Source organism: Amaranthus tricolor, chromosome 12 (genome assembly GCF_026212465.1).
Source record: "Amaranthus tricolor cultivar Red isolate AtriRed21 chromosome 12, ASM2621246v1, whole genome shotgun sequence".
Classification (NCBI taxonomy): domain Eukaryota; kingdom Viridiplantae; phylum Streptophyta; class Magnoliopsida; order Caryophyllales; family Amaranthaceae; genus Amaranthus; species Amaranthus tricolor.
The window spans coordinates 13642765-13661670 of NC_080058.1; the positions used below are offsets into that span (position 1 = coordinate 13642765).

The 18906-nt window shown below is 34.7% G+C and overlaps 1 protein-coding gene and 1 non-coding gene across 2 annotated transcripts; one reads left to right on the forward strand and one right to left on the reverse strand.

Annotated features, from left to right (window-relative positions):
- Nucleotides 1-3790: 3790 nt before the first annotated feature.
- On the reverse strand, nt 3791-7089 carry LOC130828599 (uncharacterized). Its single transcript, XM_057694563.1, has 4 exons — nt 7049-7089; nt 4139-6710; nt 3900-4011; nt 3791-3840 (listed from the first exon to the last, which is right to left on the reverse strand). Exons 1-4 carry the CDS (start codon nt 7087-7089, stop codon nt 3791-3793), a joined length of 2775 nt encoding a protein of 924 aa, XP_057550546.1.
- Nucleotides 6093-6200, forward strand: LOC130797380 (small nucleolar RNA R71). The gene has a single exon (XR_009038848.1). It is a non-coding gene; the product is annotated as a small nucleolar RNA R71 (small nucleolar RNA).
- Nucleotides 7090-18906: the final 11817 nt, after the last annotated feature.

Below are 18906 nucleotides of genomic sequence, written 5' to 3' on the forward strand. Positions count from 1 at the left end.
CCCAAAAATATCTAACAATTAGTTCTAGACAAAGGTGACTACCGTACACTAAGAAACTAACCCTAGGGAGCCCTAACCCTTGAACTAGTACAAGACAAGGACATCAGCGACCAGAAAACTCTGAGTATGCCATCCGATGCCAGGTTACTGACCACCACGCCCAGCAACCAATCATGAGTAGATAAACCAATCCACCACGCCAGACCATGATAACTTCGAGACGAGGGGACGACCAACACCAATAGATTAACGGTAATGAAAACCAATCTTGATTAACGTTCATGTAAACCAATTTTATTGATAAGGATCTTATGTAAACCAATAAATTTGGTGAATATGAAAACCAATTCATATGAATCGTTAGATTAACGTTAATGTAATCCTACTGTTGAAATTCGCACTTGCGAAATTAAATTTCTAGTTGGTTACAAATACACTGCTAAGATTATAAAAAACAAACTCATCAAATCAATTGAATTTTCAGGTAAGTAGATTAGCATCCTCATCTCTAATTTAATATTTACTATGAAAAATAATTAGATGCAATCTCACACTCTCTCAAGTTGGGTTCTTTTTACCTCTTCTTTACTGGATGAAGATGTTGAGGTAATTGGAGGTTTGAAAGCTGCTAAAATTACAAAAGAAAAGTGCAAGGTTACTGGTAGTTCAGATGTGGATGAAGGGAGTAAGGGAGAGTCAAGTGATTTAGATGACAATGAAGATTTATTGATAGGTCGTTTTACTACCAAAAATAATTCCTAATTCACCTAACTAGTATAGTTGGGAAAGTAGGGTCGAACCACTGTGGAAGGACAAATGAAGTTACAATTTAAATTAAGTTCACTATTGTTAACGATCAAATGTTGGATTTTTGGTTATCTAAGTGGAACGCAAAAATAAGAGATGAATAGAATTCAATAATTAAAAACCTAGGGCTAAAAGGATCCACTATGCATAGATCATGATTCATGAACAACAATTGGGATAGGAATGAATATAGGCGAAGGAAGATGTTGCTCTCGCAAACAAATTCGACAATTAAACAATAAAACAAGCTATCGCGATTAAAGCTTAATTGTTCAAAGAAGGAAATCGTTCACTCAAACTCGCAACTCTCGCTTATAGAATTGAGCGAATAAAACTTGCAAATTGGCCAAACATGCAATCAATCTAGAACCCATCAATTGAATCACCTAAACAAACCAAATTTAAATCCTAAAATCAAACAAGAATCATGACTTTTTGCATAGTTTCACCAAACCCTAGAAATAAAACTACTCACTAAGCATATTAAAACTAACAAGAGATTCAACAATTAAATTCATGGAGAAAATCAAATTCAAATTTAATGGAAAAACAAACATTCAAAAATAATAATGATAAACAAGAACAAGAGATTGGAATTGAAACTAATACCTTCAATATAATTAAAATTACAATGTTCAAGTGTTGATTAACAATCCCCCATGACAAGTAATGTGCTAAACTCTTCAATACCTAGCCCTCAAAACAGAGAAAAAAAACCTTCTTGAAATTTCCCCTCAAAAGCTATTTATATCCTCCTCAAAAGAGATCGGAGGATACGGGAAGTTACTAAAAAAATAACTGCAGCACCCGGCCGGGTATGTGGAAACCCGGGCGGGTGCGAAGCATAACTAAATCTCAAAGGTCAAAAATTTTCTAAGTCCAGGAGTAAACCCGGCCGGGTATGTGGAAACCCGCCCGGGTACGCAGCTGAGCATTTTAATCTTCAATAGAGGCCTGGCCGGGTATGTGGGAAACCCACCCGGGTATGACAGGCTCACCCGGTCGGGTATGTGGAAACCCGGCCGGGTGCGTGTGGCAACTTTTTCTTCCAAATAACATCTTCAAATTCTTCTAAGTATCAAGTGCAAACCCGGTCGGGTATGTGGAAACCCGGCCGGGTATGAGAGGCTCACCCGGCCGGGTATGAGGAAACCCACCCGGGTATGTGACCTGGTCAGCACAAAAATGACCTTTGAGTAGCTTATGACCTTCCAACTTGCAAATCTCGCTCCAAGAGTCGATTCCTAGCATAATTAGAGCTTTGTACCTACAAAATAGATAAGAAACAAACACTCCAACCAAGCATAAAAACCAATAGAAAATTGAGCAAAATACGCGAGAAATGCTATGAAAATACAATGGGGGCATGGTAGAAAATAATATATAAAATACACACATCAAACTCCCCCGAGCCGAACCTTTGCTTGTCCTCAAGCAAACAAGACAAGGTTCTAAGAATAAAAGTATGCTTCACCCTATAAAAGCAACATCGCAAAACGCTTGTGATCACATTCTCTCAATCAAAGCATTCAAATAGTTCAATACCAATCCAAGAGTAAAATATCATACAAGCGAATTCAAGCCTTATCACCAAGAAATAACGAGGAATCAAGAAAAGAGTTCTCACGAGTGACACTCCTCTATCTGTGGCGAGTATAAAATGTACTCGATCGCTCTCCGCCCACAAATATGCAAAAGATGTGCATATGAATCAATTTTTGTAGCCTAAAATGCTAATAAGGCACCCTCCCATCTCAACAACACTCATGTGTTTAAAGGGGAAATAATATCACTCGACCTATCGAAGTCGACTCGAAATGCAACACATACTCTCAGATCTTGGCAAGGTATTAAATCGAGGAAGCACATATAACTGCATGATTATCAAGAAGGTCTTTATTGGGCTTGTAATGGGGTTTGGGTCAAAGGTAGGATTCAATTTGAAAATATGCGAGCTAAAAGTCTATTTTGGGGGAGCATAATCTAAAAAGTAACGTAGCCAAAAAATGAGGCGAAAACAACTCCAAATAACTTCAACTCATAACTACTGAACCAACCCAACTAATGGAAAGCACCGTCATATCATCATCAAATTATAAGAGATTTACAACTTACAAAGGCGAAAATGTACAATAAAATAAAAGATGTGAGACAAATTTTTCTTTCTTTCTTTCTTTTTTTTTTTTTTTTTTTTTTTTAATTGAAACTACATAAATATGAATAATGAAAAGATGGTAACATATGACAAACCAAGAGGTTTTTTTTTTTTTTTTTTTTTTTTTTTTTTTTTTTTTTGAATGAATGAATGAATATGAACAATGAAGAAGATAAGCACACTCCAACAACGAGGAAATAATCAACCTAACTCAAGTACCCCATGCAACTAAATGTGAGCCAAAAGACAGAATATATATCGCCTACTAACCGATCAAATGCTCCCCCAAGCTAGACTTGGGTTGATAAAATAGGGTCAAAAAGGTTTACAATGTGGTTAGTTATGAAAGAAAATGTAGGGCTTAAAATAAAGGATCAAATGGCAAATAAAATAAAGAATCAAATGGCAAATAATGTCTTTGAAAACAATGTTACATGGCTTCTAGCAAATGAGGGCCTTCTATCATGCTCATCACGCAATTACATAGCTAACAAGACCAGTACCAAGCCAAAATGGAGATCAATGATACACCAGGAACTAATCACTCAAGAAGGAAATAGTGAGATAGAAATCAAAGTCCAAACCCTTACAAGGTAAACTCTTCCTTGTTCCATTCAATAGATAATAATGCTCAAAAACACAAGTTTCAATAATACAAATGAATCGGAAAAAGAACCCAAAAGTTTACAATGACCAGTCTCCGCAATCACAAGTGTTAAAAATTTCAACCATAGGGCACAGGGAAACATACTTTGTCAAAAAGATCCAAAGGCGCATCAAGGGAGAAAGAAATACATTACAACTAAGAAAGCAATACAATATTTTTGGTCACATGTAAACTCCCACTCCTAATGAGTGGTACAAACCATGCAACAATCCTAAGAAAGCAATAAAAATACTCAAAGCTAAATTATGAAAAGAGTTGGGAAGATCTCACCAATTAACTTCCTAATGCAAGCTGAAGTACAGAAAATCGTCACGTTATCCAAAGTGTGACTTGCAAAAGAACCTGCAAAAAGGAGAGAAGCAACCAACTCCGACCAAAAAAACTACACTAAAAGCAGTAGAATATATACAAGAGAGTAAGCTAAAGCAACAATCAAGACTCCCCCCCCCCCCCCAAGCCAAATCAAGCACTGTCCACAGAGTTTGAGAGGGGGGCAAGAGCCCACTAACCCATGGGGTCAAAGTCATTATCCTGCTGCTCATCATCATCGTCATCATCCTTACAAGCATCTCAACTTTGCATATAGGCCGAACTAACCTCTGCACTCTCTTGCTCTTGCTATGACTAAGCTCTTCATTACAAAGAGCTTGTTCAATAGCATTAATTTCAGTCTTCCAAATGATAGCATCACCTGTAGAAGATTCAAGACAAAGAACGGCCTCCAAAGGATCTTTCATAAGAGTTAGGGGCAAGTTATCATGACAAATCACATCAACTACATCAATAGCATAACATTTTTCCTCAAGCATGGGATCTTTCAAAGCATTGCTCAAATTGAAAGTTACATTGTCATCCCCCACAGAAAGTGTAAGTCTACCATTTTTCACATCAATTACTGCTCCTGCCGTATGAAGGAAAGGTCTTCCTAAAATAATAGGAATTTGTCGATCTTCCTCCACATCAAGAACAACAAAATCAACAGGGATATAAAACTTACCTACCCTAACAGGGACGTCCTCTAAAATACCCAAAGGATATTTAACAGAACGGTCGGCCATTTGTAAAGTAATATTGGTGACTTTTAGATCTCCCATTTTCAGTTTAGAATAGATAGAAAAAGGCATTACACTGACACTAGCTCCTAAATCACATAAAGCTTTATCAATAAACAGTGTCCCAATGTGACAGGGGATGGAGAAACTACCAGGATCTTTCAGTTTTGGAGGGGATTTGTTTTGTAGCAAAGCACTACATTGTTCAGTAAAAGCAACTGTATCCACCTCACTAAAAGCTCTTTTCCTAGTCAATATGTCCTTCATGAATTTAGCATAAGCAGGCACTTGTTTGATTAATTCAGTAAAAGGAACTGTTACCTGCAAATTCTTAACTACCTCCAAGAACTTACCGAATTGTTTGTCAAGCTTGCTCTTTACTTGGCGGTTGGGAAAAGGAAGTGTGATGGGAGGCACTTGCAATGCCTCTTCTTTTGCTTTCTCTTTCTCGTGCACTGCCTCAGAAGGTGCTTCATCAATAACCACTTCAGGAATGCCCACTTCTTTCGAATTTGACTCTTCATTGTGAGGCATGGGCGGCTCATCATAACTCAACCCGCTCCTTGTAGTGATTGCATTGGCGGTCTCCTTGCCATGTGGTTGAGTAGGTTGGCCGGGCAATGCTCCTGCTTGTCTAGAGGAGCTAGATGCAGCTAATTGAGCGACTTGAGTTTCAAGCATTTTATTGTGAGTACTGAGTTGCTCAAGCTGTTTGGCCATTTGAGCCATCATGGTTTTCAACTCCCCCAATTCGGATTGGGGTTGCTGGTTCTGAAATTGCTGTTGTTGATGGCCTTGAGGAGGCCTTTGGAAACCGGGTGGTCCTTGATTGGGCTGAAATTGCTGATGTTGCCCATATTGTTGTTGTGGTGCTTGTGGTGGAAAGTGTTGCTGTTGAGAATTTAACACATTGTTGCTGCGATATGACAAGTTAGGATTATTCCGAATTCCAGGATAGTAGCTATTGTTGTTGAAAAGAGGACGAGCTTGAAAAGCATTAACTTGCTCTGGCACTCCCATAGCTCCATTGGGATTAACAGAACACTCCATTAGAGAATGACCATGCATACCGCAATAATCACAAGCAACTCCACCTTGGCTAGAGGTAGCCATAGCATTGACGGGCATAGATGTACTAGCATTCATGCGCATCCCATCGATTTTCGCATTCAAAGCTGAGATTTGTGATGATAGAAGGGAATAAGTTTCAACTTCATGCTTCCCCTTCCTTGGTGCTTGAGCTGCGCGCCTAGATGAGCTATTCCATTGATTTTCAGCAAGAGTATCCAAGAGTGAAATAGCCTCAGAAGTTTGTTTGTTCATGAAAGAGCCGCCAGCCGCACCATCTACCATCCTCTTAGTCTCATTATCAAGACCATTATAAAAAGATTGCATAAGAAATTCCTTCTCAATACCGTGATGAGGGCACATATATTGGTAATCTTTGAATCTCTCCCACGCATCATGAAAAGTCTCCCCCGCATCTTGTGAGAAACTATAGAGTTTAACTCTGTAGTCATGAGTCTTATAACCGGGATAATACTTCACTAGAAAAGCATCAGACAGTTGCGCCCAAGTAGTGATGGTGTTGGGAAGAGAGTTATACCAACGTTGAGCCTTGCCTGCCAAAGAGAAACGAAAGAGGTACAAGTAGAGCTCGTCGTCAGTCATCCCAGTAATCTTTTGTAGAGAACATGCTTGAAGGAATTTCTGCAGATGATCGACGGGTTCTTCATTGTCAAGACCATAGAACTGATTTCCCGTGATCATATTCATAACATGGGATTTGATGTCAAAGTTTCCAGCATTAGTAGTCGGCATCCTAATCCCCGCGGTAACATTGCTAGCCTTGGGCTGTGTAGACTGCCTAAGAGTTCTCTCGGGAGCCTGACCTGCCATGTCAAGAGATTGAGAGGCTTGTTGAGCTTGTTTACGAGCCTCCGCCCTCCTTTTCTTTGCACTTGCGTGTGTTTTACGAGCAGTTGCCTCAACCTCAGGATCAAAAAACAAAGGTTGCTTGTTGGTACTCCTGGTCTTGCACAAAAAACACTAAAACAAACGTAAATACACTCGAAGAACAGTTGTTCTTCGAGTGGGTTAGCAAAAGCAAACGCTAAATTCAAAAAGTAAAATTGTTGCCCTTCCCCGGCAACGGCGCCAAATTTTGATAGGTCGTTTTACTACCAAAAATAATTCCTAATTCACCTAACTAGTATAGTTGGGAAAGTAGGGTCGAACCACTGTGGAAGGACAAATGAAGTTACAATTTAAATTAAGTTCACTATTGTTAACGATCAAATGTTGGATTTTTGGTTATCTAAGTAGAACGGAAAAATAAGAGATGAATAGAATTCAATAATTAAAAACCTAGGGCTAAAAGGATCCACTATGCATAGATCATGATTCATGAACAACAATTGGGATAGGAATGAATATAGGCGAAGGAAGATGTTGCTCTCGCAAACAAATTCGACAATTAAACAATAAAACAAGCTATCGCGATTAAAGCTTAATTGTTCAAAGAAGGAAATCGTTCACTCAAACTCGCAACTCTCGCTTATAGAATTGAGCGAATCAAACTTGCAAATTGGCCAAACATGCAATCAATCTAGAACCCATCAATTGAATCACCTAAACAAACCAAATTTAAATCCTAAAATCAAACAAGAATCATGACCTTTTGCATAGTTTCACCAAACCCTAGAAATAAAACTACTCACTAAGCATATTAAAACTAACAAGAGATTCAACAATTAAATTCATGGAGAAAATCAAATTCAAATTTAATGGAAAAACAAACATTCAAAAATAATAATGATAAACAAGAACAAGAGATTAGAATTGAAACTAATACCTTCAATATAATTAAAATTACAATGTTCAAGTGTTGATTAACAATCCCCCATGACAAGTAATGTGCTAAATCTCTTCAATACCTAGCCCTCAAAACAGAGAAAAAAAACCTTCTTGAAAATTCCCCTCAAAAGCTATTTATATCCTCCTCAAAAGAGATCGGAGGATACGGGAAATTACTAAAAAAATAACTGCAGCACCCGGCCGGGTATGTGGAAACCCGGGCGGGTGCGAAGCATAACTAAATCTCAAAGGTCAAAAATTTTCTAAGTCCAGGAGTAAACCCGGCCGGGTATGTGGAAACCCGCCCGGGTACGCAGCTGAGCATTTTAATCTTCAATAGAGGCCTGGCCGGGTATGTGGGAAACCCACCCGGATATGAGAGGCTCACCCGGCCGGGTATGTGGAAACCCGGCCGGGTGCGTGTGGCAACTTTTTCTTCCAAATAACATCTTCAAATTCTTCTAAGTATCAAGTGCAAACCCGGTCGGGTATGTGGAAACCCGGCCGGGTATGAGAGGCTCACCCGGCCGGGTATGAGGAAACCCACCCGGGTATGTGACCTGGTCAGCACAAAAATGACCTTTGAGTAGCTTATGACCTTCCAACTTGCAAATCTCGCTCCAAGAGTCGATTCCTAGCATAATTAGAGCTTTGTACCTACAAAATAGATAAGAAAAAAACACTCCAACCAAGCATAAAAACCAATAGAAAATTGAGCAAAATACGCGAGAAATGCTATGAAAATACAATGGGGGCATGGTAGAAAATAATATATAAAATACACACATCATTTATCTTATGAGTTAGTTGATGTAAATGATGAATGTGATGATGACTTATTAACTGAAAATGTGGATTTTAATTTAGATGATGTTGTGAATAATAAAGATCTACAAGATGAAATTGATACAAACTAAGGGAGGAAAGAGCAAGAGATGAGATTTAATTTGAGTGGTGTTGATCAATTTAGGGTTTCGAGCAAGAAATACCAGTGAGAAAAAATTCTTAAAAGGAGGAAATTAGCAAAAAAAGAGGGAAAAAGGGTGAGAACTGAGAAATGACCATTTTAAGGACTCACGTGCCCGATCAACCATAAAACTAGGGCTGGCAAAAGCTGACCCGACCTGCTAATCTGATCTGAAATCGACCCGAAATTAGCGGGTTTGGGTTTAGATTTTTGACCCAATTAATTAAATGAGTCAACCCGACCTGATCTGTTTATTAAATGGGTTATGTTCAGGTTGAATATTTAAACCCGAAAAAAACCTGTTTAACCCATTTATTAAATGGGTCAATCAGGTCAGGTCGACCCATATTAACCCATTTAATAACCCATTGAAATTTTCAGATTTTCTTAAATAAAGAGTAACTCATTGACTGAAAGACGGCAAAGACCAAAGACAATAAGATAAATAAAGCGGTAAACTCTAAATGCTAAACATTTCCCAATTTCCGCCTCCATTCGTCACTTCCTTTTCTCCTTCCTCTTCTCTCTTTTGTGCGATTCAGACCTTCTCCTTCTCTTCTCTCCGACAGCTTCTTCTGTTCTCCTTCATCTTCTCTGCGGCACCAAGGTAAGTATTATTAACACATTAAAGTCCGATTTTTCTGTTTTTTTTTTATCGATTTTATTGTTTTTAGATTTGGATTGTGTTCGATTTTTTTGTGTTTGATTTTGATGTTCATTGCTGGAACTGATTTTCTCTCTTTAATTCTTGGTTCGTGTTTGTGTTATTTAAGGTTCGATTTTTTCGAATTTGTTGGGGTTTCATTTTTACTAAACTGGTAATTTGCATCTTGTTTTTTATTTCATTTTTCTGTTTCATTTTTATCGATTTTTTCGATTTTTCTGTTTGTGTTATGTTTACTCCATTTTTCTTTATGTTTTGCAAGATTCATATTTTCTGTTTCATTTTCTAGGCTTGTTGCTTCATCGATTTTTATTTTACTGTAATCTTTGTGTAATCTGTGTTAATATTGTGTTGATTTTGATTTTGTTTTACTAAACTGGTAATATATTCTGTTTTGATTTTGATTTTACTCCATTTTTCTTTATTTACTCCATTTTTTGGTTTTCTGACCCAATTTTGATTTTGATGTGTAATTTACTAGTATATCAAAAACCCTAAAAATCTAAAACCTAAAAACTGCGGCGCCTTCCTCAAATCCTCTCCACTCTCCAGTCTCCTGCTTGCTGCTTCTCTGTGCGACTTCAGAGTGCGCCTTCTCCTTCCTCTTCTCTGTGGCGGAACCAAGGTAAGAATTATTGATTTATTTCTTTGTTTCCCTTTTTTCTGATTTTTTTTTGAACAATTTTTTCTGATTTGGATTGTGTTCGATTTTTTCTGATTTTTCAGATTTTTCAGTTCAATCTTCTTGATCTTCAATTCAAGCTTGTACTGTGTTCGATTTTCAACTCCATTAATGGATGAAAGTATGTTTACTATGTTCCATTAATGGATGAAGCTTGTAATGTTTTACAATGTTAGCCATAAATTAGTTTTTATGTTGTAATTTTGTAATATTGTAATATTGCAATATTGTAATTTTTGGGTCAATTGGGTCAAATGGGTCAAATGACCTGAATTATATGGGTTCAGTGACCTGAAAAAAAAAGCAGGTTAAATGGGTCATTAGCAGGTTGACCCGACCTGCAACAGATCAGGTCGGGGTTTCAATTTTTGACCCATTTAATTAAATGGGTCAGGTTCAGGTCAAGGGTCTGTTGACCCATTTATATATGACCCGAACCTGAAAACGACCCAACCCGACCTGTTTGACACCCCTACATAAAACTGACAGTCAACTGACGCCAAATGTTAGTTGGTAGTCTTTGGTAAAGAAAAATCTTATTAGTGTTGTGATTGATGTAACCACACAATGAATGCATTGAAATGTAGATTCATCTATCATTTCCAATAGTACTACATTTGTTCCTTTTCATGTTCCTTGTGCTATATATATGTGCAAGGTTGTGTAGTATTGATATATAACATATAATGAAATATAAGAAAACTGATATAAGCTTATCCCTTGTACTACTTTTCTTCTTATATTCTCCCTAACTTTTAACACGTTATCAGCACCATTTTTCGCTCTCAAAAACCCAAGAAGGTAATTTTTTTTTTCAAAACATCATAACATTTTTTTAGCCACAATATGGACCAACAATCAAACGGTATCAATATTATTATTCAAGGTGTTACTAACACCGTTCTATACTTTATCCTTGAAGAAAATTGTATATCTGTTACTACTAACCCAGCTTATAGTGGTTCAAACCAACTGCGAAGACATGATCCAAATAATACCCATATAAATGAAAACTCAATGCCAAGTCCCAATAATGCAGCTAATCCACTAGCACAACCACCTACTAATCAGCCACCACAATCTACTGATAACCCACCAGTCCAACCTACTAATGATCCTACAGTCCCACAAGAAAATAATAAAAGGAAAAATGACGACGGCGAAGAAAGTAGTAACAAACGTTTTCAAACTATTAACCCATAAAATAATTTATTTTAATAATGTCGTTTAATATTTATGTTCGTTTTTACTTTTTCAGCCGCTTATATGGACTGGCTAATATTATTTTGTAATGACCGCCTTTGTGGACTGGCTAATTTAGCATTGTTATCGCCTTTATGGACGGTTTTATCTCTATTTATCTGATCCTGTCATCATATTATGTGCATATGCATTTGGTTATTTTAGTCTATAAATTATATAATCACTTAATAAACTCATAAAATTTAATGTCACCTTCAAATAATAATAAATAACAATTTTATTTGATTCTATTTTGTTTGAACATTATAATAATAAATTGTCTTAATTTACCTATAACACAGATTATTAGCAGACATGACTACATTATTTCTACACAACATAAAATCCTTTTCTAATTGTAAAAATATCACCCTGGGATGAATGCCAGAGTGGTCCGAAAATTATAATTTAAGTAAATCGTCAAGGGTTCGATTCTGAAAAAAATAATAATAATAAATAAATAATAATAATAAAATTAATAAAAAAAATAAAATAAAATTTCTACCTTTTTACCCCCTAAAAATAGGGACTTCTACCCGTCACAAACACACACACACCACTCACACCTTATCCCAAACACAATAAATAATTTTTTTTTCTCTTCATCTTCTTCTTCCTTCAACCATCCATGGCAAACAATACATCTACAAACACCCACATCAATCCAATTGCCGACAATATAAGTAAAATACTAGACGCATTACTTATCATTATGGGTTTAATTGTATTACTCGTAGCATTAATGCTCTACCTAATTATCCAAAAATAAATTATAAATGTTGCATTTGTTTAGCAATATGTATTTATTTTTTTTGTTTGTTTTATTATCTATTAATACTATCTATTTTATTTTTATTTATGATTATATTGTGCTTATTATGTTTGAGATATTAAATCAGGGGGAGATAAGACTAATATGCTTTAATATCTCTGATGATACACAAAATCATTAAATAACCTTGTCATTTTCTCAATTGTAGAAAATAATGGCTGATCTCAAAAAGAGAGAATTCAATGCCCTGGAATTAACAGGAAACAATTTTATACAATGGGCTTCATATGTCAAATTATATCTAAAAGGAAAAAGTTTATTATGCACAATAATTGAACTTAATCCCACCGACAAAGGAAAGGGTATTGAAAGAGATCCCATAAAAATTGAGGAAGATAAGGCAAAAGCTACATCAATTTTGAGACATCATTTAACCGACAGTCTCAAACATGAATACACCAATTATGAGGACCCAAAATTACTTTGGTAAGAACTAAATGAAAGATTTGGCCATAATAAAAGTGTACTTCTCCCAAAGGCCATCGATGAATGGCGAGAGTTAAAATTTCAAGATTTCAAATCAATTAGTGATTATAATTCAGCCCTTCATCTGATAAAATCAAAATTAGTCTATTGTGGACAAATAATAACAGATGAAGAAATGATAGAAAAAACATTATCAACCTTTCACGTAAATATTATTTTGTTATAACAACAATATCGTGAAAGACATTTCAAGAAATATCATGAATTGCTGAAAACACTTCTTGTTGCAGAACAAAATAATGAACTATTATTGAAAAATCACAGCAGGAGACCTGTTGAAACTATACCCTTTAATGAGACAAATATGATTGAAAGGAATGTGCGCCATCGAGGTCGTGGAAACTATTTCATAAGAGGCAGAGTTCGTGGAAAATATCACGAAAAGAGCGGCATGAATACTTTTGAACAAGGAAATTTCTATGGCCGTAGTCGTGGTCGTGGTCATGGACTTAGTCGTGGCCGTGGACGTAGCCACGTTTATGAAAGAAATATAATTCCCCCCCGAAATGATAATTTTAAACAAGTCCAGAAATACAAAAGCACATGTAATAGATGTGGCATGACTGGACATTGGGGGCGAACTTGTCGTACTGCCAAACATTTAGTGGATTTATATCAAGCTTCCCAGAAAAACAAAGGAAAAGGGGCAGAAGCAAATTTTGTAAATAAAGCAAGTACATCTAGGCCCACCTTAGATGTCTCTGATTTCTTTACTGAGGATGTGAACCTCCACAAACTTGATCCCAAGAAGAAGATAATTACATCTTTTGAGATGACTAGATGCATTTTCTGTTTATCTAACTTGTTTTTCGTTTGTAATTCTCTACTTATGTTTTTGTATTGAGTATTCTAGCTTTATATTAATAATATAAAATTTTTTTTCTTCTTCTCTTGTCTTAGAAAAGGAAATGTCAGTAAATGAATCAACATTTCATTGCCTCCTGGACAGTGGAGCAACGCATACGATATTGAAAAATCGAGAATATTTTTCAAACCTAACATTGCTTGAGGCAAATGTCAATAGCATATCAGGAACAACAAAATTAATCGAAGGCACTGGAAAAGCATGCATCATACTCCCTATGGGGACAAAATTAGAAATAAATGATGCACTGTACTCGAGTAAATCTCGAAGAAATCTTATCAGTTTCAAGGCAATAAGGCAAAATGGTTATCATATGGAAACCAAAAGAATAAATGAAAAAGAATTCTTATGCCTTACAGCAGAAAGAAATGGAATGAAAATTATCCTTGAAAGGATGCCAGCATATTCATCGGGGTTGTATCTCACCCATATACGCCCGATTGAAATAAATATGATAAGATTAGACAATAAGGAGTTATTTACTTTATGGGCATGACCGCTTAGGTCATCCTGGCACTGGGATGATGTATAAAATAATAGAAAATTCAGTCGGGCATCCACTAAGAAATATTAAGATTCCCTAGTCGAATGAGCTCTTATGCACCTCTTGTTCTCTTGGAAAATTTATTACTAGACCATCAGTAAATAAGATTGTTACTGAATCTCCTACATTTCTTGAAAGAATTCAAGGAGATATATGTGGACCAATTAATCCACCATGTGGACCTTTTAGGTACTTTATGGTCTTAATAGATGCTTCCACAAGATGGTTACATGTAAGCCTTCTATCAAGTAGAAACAATGCATTTGCAAAACTACTTGCACAAATCATCAAATTGAAAAATTATTTTCCTGATTATACAATAAAAAGTATTAGATTGGACAATGCCGGCGAATTCACATCTCAAACTTTTAATGATTATTGCATGTCAATTGGAATTAAAGTGGAACACCCTGTGCCACATGTTCACACACAAAATGGTCTTGCTGAATCCTTAATTAAGAGATTGCAATTAATTGCAAGACCACTGCTAATGAAATCAAAATTACCATCATCGGCCTGGGGTTATGCAATATTACATGCAGCATCATTGATTAGCTAAGACCAACAGCTTATCATAAATATTCGCCAATGGAATTAGTAGCTGGTCATGAACCAAATATTTCACATTTGAAAATCTTTGGATGCGCTGTATATGTGCCCATTGCTCCCCCTCAACGTACAAAAATGGGTCCACAAAGAAGAATGGGAATATATGTCGGTTTTGAATCTCCATCAATCATTCGATATCTTGAACCATTAACTGGTGATCAATTTCAAGCTAGATTTGCTGATTACCACTTTAATGAGACAATATTCCCATCCTTAGGGGAAGAGAATGTAGACTTATAGAAAAGAAATATGGAACTTTTTTGGAAAGCAACACATTTAGAATATTTGGACCCAAAAACAAAATTATGTGAACAAGAAGTACAACGAATTGTTCACCTTCAAAGTGTAGCTAACCAATTACCTGATGCATTCACAGATACTAAGAGAGTTATAAAATCACATATACCAGCAGCAAATACTCCAACTCGAATAGAAATTCCTGATGAAAAAGGAAAAAATGATGAAATTGTTGTGCAAAGAAAGCGTGGAAGGCCACTTGGTTCAAAATATTTAAAACCAAGAAAATTGAGAAAACTAGAAGGTGCACCAAATAATATTCAAAATGAAAATGAAAATAAAGGAGAAAATCAAGACATTTCCGATAGTGAAAAGGATGAAAGTATGAAATCTCAATGAATTATATTTTCTCCAAGAAAATATGGAATCGAAAAGGGATCATTCCAAATGAATCCTTTGCTTATTCCATAGCTATTGAAATTATAAATGATGAAAATGATCTTGAGCCAATATCAATAAATGAATGCAGAAAAAGACCTGATTGGCCAAGATGAAAAGAAGCAATTGAGGCATAATTAAAATCATTAAAAAAGGGAAGTTTTTGGGCAAATTTTACAAACTTTAAAAGGCATAAAACTCGTAGGCTTCAAATGGGTATTTGTAAGAAAAAGAAATGAGAAAAATGAAATCGTTAGATACAAGGCAAGACTTGTAGCTCAAGGTTTTTCTCAAATGCCAGGAGTTGATTATGAGGAAACATATTCCCCAGTAGTTGATGCAACCACACTCAGATTTTTGGTAAGTTTAACGGTTTCTCAATCCCTACACATGAGATTGATGAATGTCGTAACTGCGTATTTATATGGGTCACTCGACACAGACATCTATATGAAGGTCCCTGAAGGGCTAAACTTACCAATAAAAAATGTACCCAGAGAAATGTTTTCTATAAAATTAAAGAAATCATTGTATGGGTTAAAGCAATCTGGGCGAATGTGGTATAATCGTTTGAGTGAATATCTTATGAAAGCAGGATTCAGAAACAAGCAAATTAGCCCATGTGTATTCATCAAACGATCTCAAGTCGGTTTCGTAATAATTGCTATGTATGTAGATGACTTAAATCTGATTGGAACCCCAAGAGAAATTGAGATAACAGCTTAATATTTGATGAGAGAATTTGAGATGAAGGATTTAGGAAAAACTAAATTCTGTCTTGGTCACAAATTGAACATTTGAAAAGTGGATTATTTGTCCATCAGAGCAATTATACTGAGAAAGTTTTGAAACGATTTTACATGGACAAGGCTCATCCACTAAGTTCCCCAATGGTGGTACGATCACTAAATATAAAAGATGACCCATTCCGCCCACAAGAAGAAGACGAAGAAATTTTAGGCCCGAAAGTGTCATACTTGAGTGTCATTGGTGCTTTAATGTACTTAGCAAATAAACAAGACCTGATATAGCATTTTCTGTAAATTTATTAGCTAGGTATAGCAATGCACCAACAGAAAGACATTGGAATGGGATAAAACATCTGTTTCGATACCTAAAGGGAACTATAGACTTTGGATTATTTTTCCAGTCAGGAAATGATGTCATACTCACTGGGTATGCTGATGCAGGGTATCTATCTGATCCACATACGGCCAAGTCATAAACTGGATATGTATTTACATATGCAGAAACCATAATATCTTGGAAATCAACAAAACAAACTCTAACGGCTATATCCTCAAATCATGCAGAACTGATAGCTTTATATGAAGCCAGCCGAGAGTGTGTATGGTTGAGGTCCATGATCGGCCAACTCCAAAAGGATTGTGGCTTAAACGATAAAACTAGGGCACCAACTACAGTTTATGAAGATAATGATGCATGTATCAACCAAGTCAGAGAAGGATACATCAGGGGAGACAGAACAAAACACTTGTCACCAAAATTATTCTTCGCACATGATCTACAGAGAGATAAAATGATGAAAGTCCAAGAAATTCAATCATCTGAAAACCCCGCTGATTTATTCACAAAGTCACTCCCGTCAAAGCAATTCGAGTATTTGGTACGCAAGATTGGGATGTGCCGATTTCGAGACACATGCTAACTTCAGGGGGAGAAATATGCTCACTGTACTCTTTTTTCCTTTAATCAGTTTGTTTTTCCCACTGGATTTTCCTGATAAAGGTTTTTAATGAGACAGTTTTAGGATTATGAATGTCATAATAAAATTTCCACATATATGTAATGCATTCAAGGGGGAGTGTTGTGATTGATGTAACCACACAATGAATGCATTGAAATGTGGATTCATCTATCATTTCCAATAGTACTACATTTGTTCCTTTTCATGTTCCTTGTGCTATATATATGTGCAAGGTTGTGTAGTACTGATATATAACATATAATGAAATAGAAGAAAACTGATATAAGCTTATCTCTTGTACTACTTTTCTCCTTATATTCTCCCTACCTTTTAACAGTTAGGTTTTTATTGGCAAAAAAATGTTTGATAGGTTCTTTCTGGGAAAAAAATTTAAAAGGTATTTTCTAATAATTTTTCTAATAAAATAATATACTATTTAAAAAATTGTATTTTTTTTTAATTCCTGTGACATTACTTTTGGGAGTTCCATTAAGGAGCACAAGGAGTATTTTTTAAAGTAAAAGAGAGATTGTAAAGGCAATATCATTTTATATGAATTATTATATTACTAGATAGAAACCTGTGTAAAACACGAATGCAATAAATATAAACCGATATAAATAATAATATTATTTTACAAAATTAATTCATTTATGACTTGAACTTAATTATTAAACCTTTGCATTTTTTATGATATTATCATTACCAAAGTGAATAATTAATTTATTATAACAATATTAAAACATATACTCATCGTAATTATTGATAATTAAGACAATTAAAATTTAAAAGTTTTAAACCATGATAGATAGGATGGAGGATTTAGTTGCAAAAATAGCCAAATTAATTAGTTTATTCATTATGTAATAATGATTTACTCTCTCCCTTTCTTTTTGTTTGTCCACTTTAAGTTTTTCTACTTTATGAGTTAGAAATTTAAATTTGGTTTTTGAAGTATATATTCAAAACAAAATATAATTATGTGGAATCTGTTAGATTCTTCTTGATCCAAAGAATTTTAATGTATAATTTTTACAATTTTTTATTATGCGTAGTATGAGATATCAAGGCTCAAAATTTGAGTTGAAAATACGTAAAAAAATAAAGTAGACAAACAAAAATAAACGAAAGAGAGTATTATCTAAGTTAAAATAAAGATTTACATGTATTTTTTTTTTGTTTATATAAGAAAAGTATTCCAATAGATCATCACATATAGTTATAGTCAATTTATAAATATTACATGTTTTAATGAGTTGATTATTTCCTAAAATATCAAGTCAAATATCAAAAGTTCTCTGTCACAATGATAGAAAAAAAGCGAAAAAATATTTAATGACAATTAATACGTGTTTTAAGTCGTTTCTTCATTAGTATATTTTATTAATTATTGATAAGAGAAATTTTTTAACTTGATAATGATGATATATATCATCATTTGAAAATCATATATCCTCTCTCATTCAGAATTAAAGTTTCATATATTTTTTTGATACTATTTACATTTCGCTCTTAATTTGTATTTAATTTTTAATATAAAGGTGTAAATATAGTCAAATGATATCTTGTTTGATTCGTCTCAATATGAAAGTTTATCAACTTTTTAATAATTACAATTATACACAATTATAGATACTATAATATGAATTGAATTAGTGTATTTGCAAAGGTAAAAAAAACAAATAAGACATTATTAACTTTTTTGAATTGGAGGTAGTATTTATATACTCCTTATGAATACTAATAGTTTTAATATAATAAGGGTTTTTTTTTTAAAGACATGGCAAAATTAAATAAGACCTCTTATACAAGTATAAAATTATAAGAGTATTTCAATAAAAACAACTAAAAACAAACAAAAAACAACCAAACTAGTGAGTGATAAAAAAATCCAAGTATTAATAGTGTATTAAAGCAGAAGATATGGACAAAATAAAGTATATGTGTGGGGGACTCATACACTTCATGCTAAGTGATTTGCACATCTGTAAATCATTTCTGTTTATGTTCGTTTTAATTTTTTAAGAAGTTTTTTGCTTTATTGCTATGGTGATTGATTGCATATTGACAATAGTCTATATAAATAATGATCATT